This window comes from Palaemon carinicauda, chromosome 22 (assembly GCF_036898095.1).
Source record: "Palaemon carinicauda isolate YSFRI2023 chromosome 22, ASM3689809v2, whole genome shotgun sequence".
In the NCBI taxonomy this organism is placed as follows: Eukaryota; Metazoa; Arthropoda; class Malacostraca; order Decapoda; family Palaemonidae; genus Palaemon; species Palaemon carinicauda.
Window position 1 is genome coordinate 48,437,325 of NC_090746.1, and position 5,000 is coordinate 48,442,324.

Consider the following 5,000-nt stretch of genomic DNA (forward strand, 5'->3'; position numbering starts at 1 on the left):
TACTTCCGTTCCCGTTTCCTTTTTTCCTTCTTTCTTTCCAATCTCTCAACCGAGACTTCTTATTGCAAATGCAGAAATTTCCCTACTCTTACACTGCGGCCTAGAATGGTCCCCCCGGTCCGACCTTAAGGCTATATTTCCCAAATTCTACAACACAAAGCTAATTATAGAATACAATTTTCAGGAACTGTCATAGGGCCGTCGAAAGTGTTTGCTGAGGCTGCTGCAAAGGAGAACCGTCATGCCCTTCACTGCAAGGGAAGATCTGTGGCTTCGGATGTTTTGGCTCTTTTTACGTATGGAGACGGTAAGATATTTGTTCTTAAAATTCTATACTAATCTAATATACATTATTCCATTTGAAATATTTTTTCAACAAGCAATGCGTAGATATAAAATGATAATATCATTTTTATGTAAATTATCTATGCCTGCATTTATTTAAAGTAAGATTAATATAATATATCATAAATGATATTTAAATATTTAGGCAAATAGTCTATGAATTGATACAGCAGATGAATATAGAATTTTCTTTAACAGTAGGTTCTTGATCCAATTGTTTGTGAGTGACGTAATTGTGGCATACGAGTATATTCTATCTCCGAGACGTTGCTGTATACTTGTTATAAATACTTATATATGCATATATATATATATATATATATATATATATATATATATATATTTACTGTATATATATGTATGAATGTATATATAATCATATGTATATATATAATATTATATATATATATATATATATATGTGTGTATATATATGTCTATACATAAAGTTTAATGGTTTCGTGTTGAAGTAGTATTTCAGGTTTTAATTCTGGTCCGGGTAAATGCACTGACATCAAAACATATATACATACATACATACATATATATATATATATATATATATATATATATATAATGTGTGTGTCCGTGTGTGCGTGCGCGTGTATGGGTGTGTCTGTGTGTGTGTGCGTGCGCGTGTATGTGTGTGTCTGTGTGTGTATATATGTATGAGTCAATGTATATATATTACGGATTAAAAGAAGATAAAGTCACTATAATGAGGGTATATTATGAAGGCGATCATCCAAAGAAGATTGTTTTCAGAATTATAGGAAAGAGAAACCGGGAGAAGGATAGATCTTGATAACTGTGAACATCTGGCAAGTATATTCGACTTGAAACTGTTGGAAATATAGCTTCCTAGAAAGTGGCGGTCAATTTTCTGAAGAAATCCTTCGTAAACTCTATGTATTTATCCCAGGAATAGAAAAGTTTGGGGGTTGAATTGTTCTTCGGTTTCTTATCTGTGTCTGATTGAGATTCATATGTAGAAAGGATTGTTTTTTCCTTTTTGTTTAGGATATTGAAATTCAAATGTGAGGGACAGGAAAGGGAAAGAAGTTTTTAGTACATTCAAAATTCGTGGAGTAAATTGGGTGCGAATGTAAAGACTTTTGAAAACCGGACTGTTTCTTTTGAATAATATTTTATCAATAAATATTTACAGAAAAATCCAAGATAGAAAACTGCTAAGGTTATAATTAATTCGCGTAAGCTTTCTCTGAGAAAAAAAGACTTTACCGGGTATACTGTAAGGCAGAAAATTACTGATGAGAAAGTGGAGTGCAATACAGAGTGGAGCATGATTAGCATATATGCAATAAATCATATGTTGATTTCATAAGCAAAAAGTAGAATTTCACTCAATTGAGGTAAAATGTTTCGTATATGTGAGAGAAAAATAGAAATGCTTAGATGATTATATAGACATGTAGAGATGATCAAATGTTAAAATAATTGAAAGAATGGAGGGAAATGTTTTGCGGTGGATCAATCCAGTGGAAAAGTCGTAATGGAAAGATTTATGAAAATTGTGTTCAAGTTTGATATGTTGATGTAGTTTTATGTGCACGTGAGGTTTATAAACAGGTCAGCATTATAAGTAGGAGTGTGACAGTGACCATTGTCTCACTGGTCTTTCTCTGAAGTCATTAAGTAAAAGGAAGATGAATTAATACACACATATAAATATATATATATATATATATATATATATATATATATATATATTTATATGTATATACATATATATATATATATATATATATATATATATATATGCATATAAATATATATATATATATATATATATATATATATATATATATATACATGTATATATATATATATATATATATATATATATATATATGTATATATATACATATATTCATTTATATGTAAATATACGTATATATATATATATATATATATATATATATATATATATATATATATATATATATATATACATAAATATATACACACACACATATATATATATATGAATATGTATATATATATATATATATATATATATATATATATATATATATATATACATATAATTATATATCATCTCCTCCTACGGCAATTGATGCTAAGGGTCTCGGTTAGATTTCGTCAGTCGTCTCTATCTTGAGCTTTTAATTCATTACTTCTCCACTCATCCTCTCCCGCTTCACGCTTCATAGTCCTTAGCTATGTAGGTCTGGTTCTTATAACTCTTCTAAATCCTTTTGGAGCCCAGCTGAACGTTTGGTGAACTAATCTCTCTTGAGGAGTGCAAAGAGGATGCCAAAACCATTTCCATCTACTCACCATGATCTCATCCACATATGGCACTCGAGTAATCTCTCTTATAGTTTAATTTATAATGATGTCCTACCATTTAACTCCCAATATTCTTCTGATGGGATTGTTATCAAATCTACTAAATCTGCTAGCGATTGTTTCATTATCATACCACGACTCATGTCCATACAGTAACACAGATCTCACTAAACTGATATATAGCCTGATTTTTAAATGTAATTTCAGGCGATTTGATTTCCAAATTTTACCTAACCTACCATTGTCTGATTTGCTTTTTTTCAATTTTTCACTAAACTCCAAATCTAATGACCCTGTATTGGAGATCATAGTTCCTAAATACTTAAATGATTCTACCGCATTAATCCTTTCTCCTTCAAAAGAATTTCATATTCCGTTCTCATCATCTGTGTCATTTTTCAATTTATTTTAAGCCCAACTATTTCATGCATTATGGTAAGCAAGTTACAAGTCCTGTGGTACTCTTCTAACAAGGACAGCATCATCAGCATGCTCCAAGTAGGCTAATTTCCTATTACCAATCCAGTCCAATCCTTCTCCACCCTCTCCAACTGTTCAATGCATTACAAAATCCATGAGGGGAATAAACAACATATATGATAACACATTCCCTTATAGTACTCTGCTGTTCACTGGAAATTCATTTTATAAGACTCCACTAACATTAACTTCGCACTTGCTATGCTAATGAACAGACTTAAACAAATTTACATATTTAAGAGGAATTCCATAATAACGCAGGACTCTCCACAAAATTGACCAGTGAACACTTTTAAAGTCTTTTTCATAGTCCACAAATGTCATCAAAAGTGGATTTCTATATTCTATACATTGTTGTACCACATATCTTGAAATTAAAATATGGCCGGTATAACTTCTACCTTTTCTAAATCCGGCTTGTTCCTCTCCAAGCTTTTCATCAATCTTTCTCTCTAGTCTCTTTAATATGAGCATACTATATATTTTCATGACAACTGGCGTAAGTATGATGCCGCTATACTTATCGAATCAGTCAGATCTCCTTTTTTTGCCATTTTCACCAACACTTCTAGCTCCCATTCATCAGGTTTTGTCTCTTCACGCCACATTTTACAAAATAATCTTGTAAGTATTCTGGGAGTCACTTCATTTTTGGCTAGTATCATCTCAGCAGTTATTCCATCGTATCCTTGGGCTTTCTATCTTTTGAGTTCTTAATGATAGTTTTGACTTCAAACACACTGGATTCATTCATGGGCACATCAAGGGCTTCGTCAGCACCAGGTATAGCAATCAAATTATTCTCTTCATATACCCTATTCATGACCATCCAACGTTGGCTTTCTTCATCTTCTGTTGCTATAACAGAGCCATCTCTCTTTTTGATGGGTATATGCTTCTTTTTCTTTGCTTTAGTAGAGATTCCATTAGTCATTCTATGAGCAATTCTTACACCACAGCCACTCCCTGAATTCATAGCTTTGTCAGCTTCATCTGCTTTTCTGTCTAAATATTCTCTCCAATCATTCCTGGATTTTATTTTGATTTCACTAACAATACCGGAATACTTAGCATGTTCTACCTTGTAATTTTCATTACTTTCTTGAAAACTTTCAACAATCAATTTCTGTCTTTGTCTCCTTTTTATAGTATCCCAAGTATCATCTGATATCTATGGTTTTCTCCTTGTAACTGCATGTCCCAAAACTTCACTACCAAGTGACTGATATATGTTCTTAATATCACACCATTCTTCATTAATTGTCTGTTCTTCGTCTCTCAAAGTCTTTAAGACTGCAAACCGATTCCTACATTCAATTGCAAAGGTTTCTCTGTGCTCATCTTCTACAAGATCAGTTGTATTAAACCTAGGAATTGTATCTACATTTCTCTTTTGTACTTTCAGTTTAATATCAGTGTGGCAATGAGGAGCCGGTGATAACTACCAATATCTGCACCCCTGTAGCTTCTTACATTTTTTAGAGTCTTACTTCTCTCTTTGTTAATGGCTATGTTATCTATTTGATTATTTTAATTGCCACATGGTGAAGTCCATGTATATTTGTGAATGTCTTTGTGCTTAAGGAGAGTAACTCCAATGACAAGATTGGTTGTTGGACAAAAAATTATAAAATGTGCCCCCATTTTTATTTGCAACTTCGCCAAGACCCTTAATACCCATCATATTCTCTATAACTTGATTATCCCTTTCAACTTTAGCATTAAAGTCACCAATCATAATTTTCATATCTGTCTCTGGGATCTCATCTATTACACTCTGCAGTTCTTCATAGTATTCATCTTTCCTTTCTTCAGGGCAATCATTTGTTGGGGCATAAAATT

At 31.9% G+C, this 5,000-nt stretch overlaps 1 protein-coding gene across 3 annotated transcripts in view; it reads left to right on the forward strand.

The window, feature by feature from the left end:
• LOC137616421 (uncharacterized) overlaps positions 1–5,000 on the forward strand; it is a 742,648-nt gene that overhangs the window by 688,108 nt on the left and 49,540 nt on the right. For all 3 annotated transcript variants that reach the window (XM_068346161.1, XM_068346160.1, XM_068346162.1), the window contains one exon: positions 185–307. In XM_068346161.1, coding sequence (XP_068202262.1) covers positions 185–307 — 123 coding nt within the window. The remainder of the gene's footprint in view (positions 1–184; positions 308–5,000) is intronic.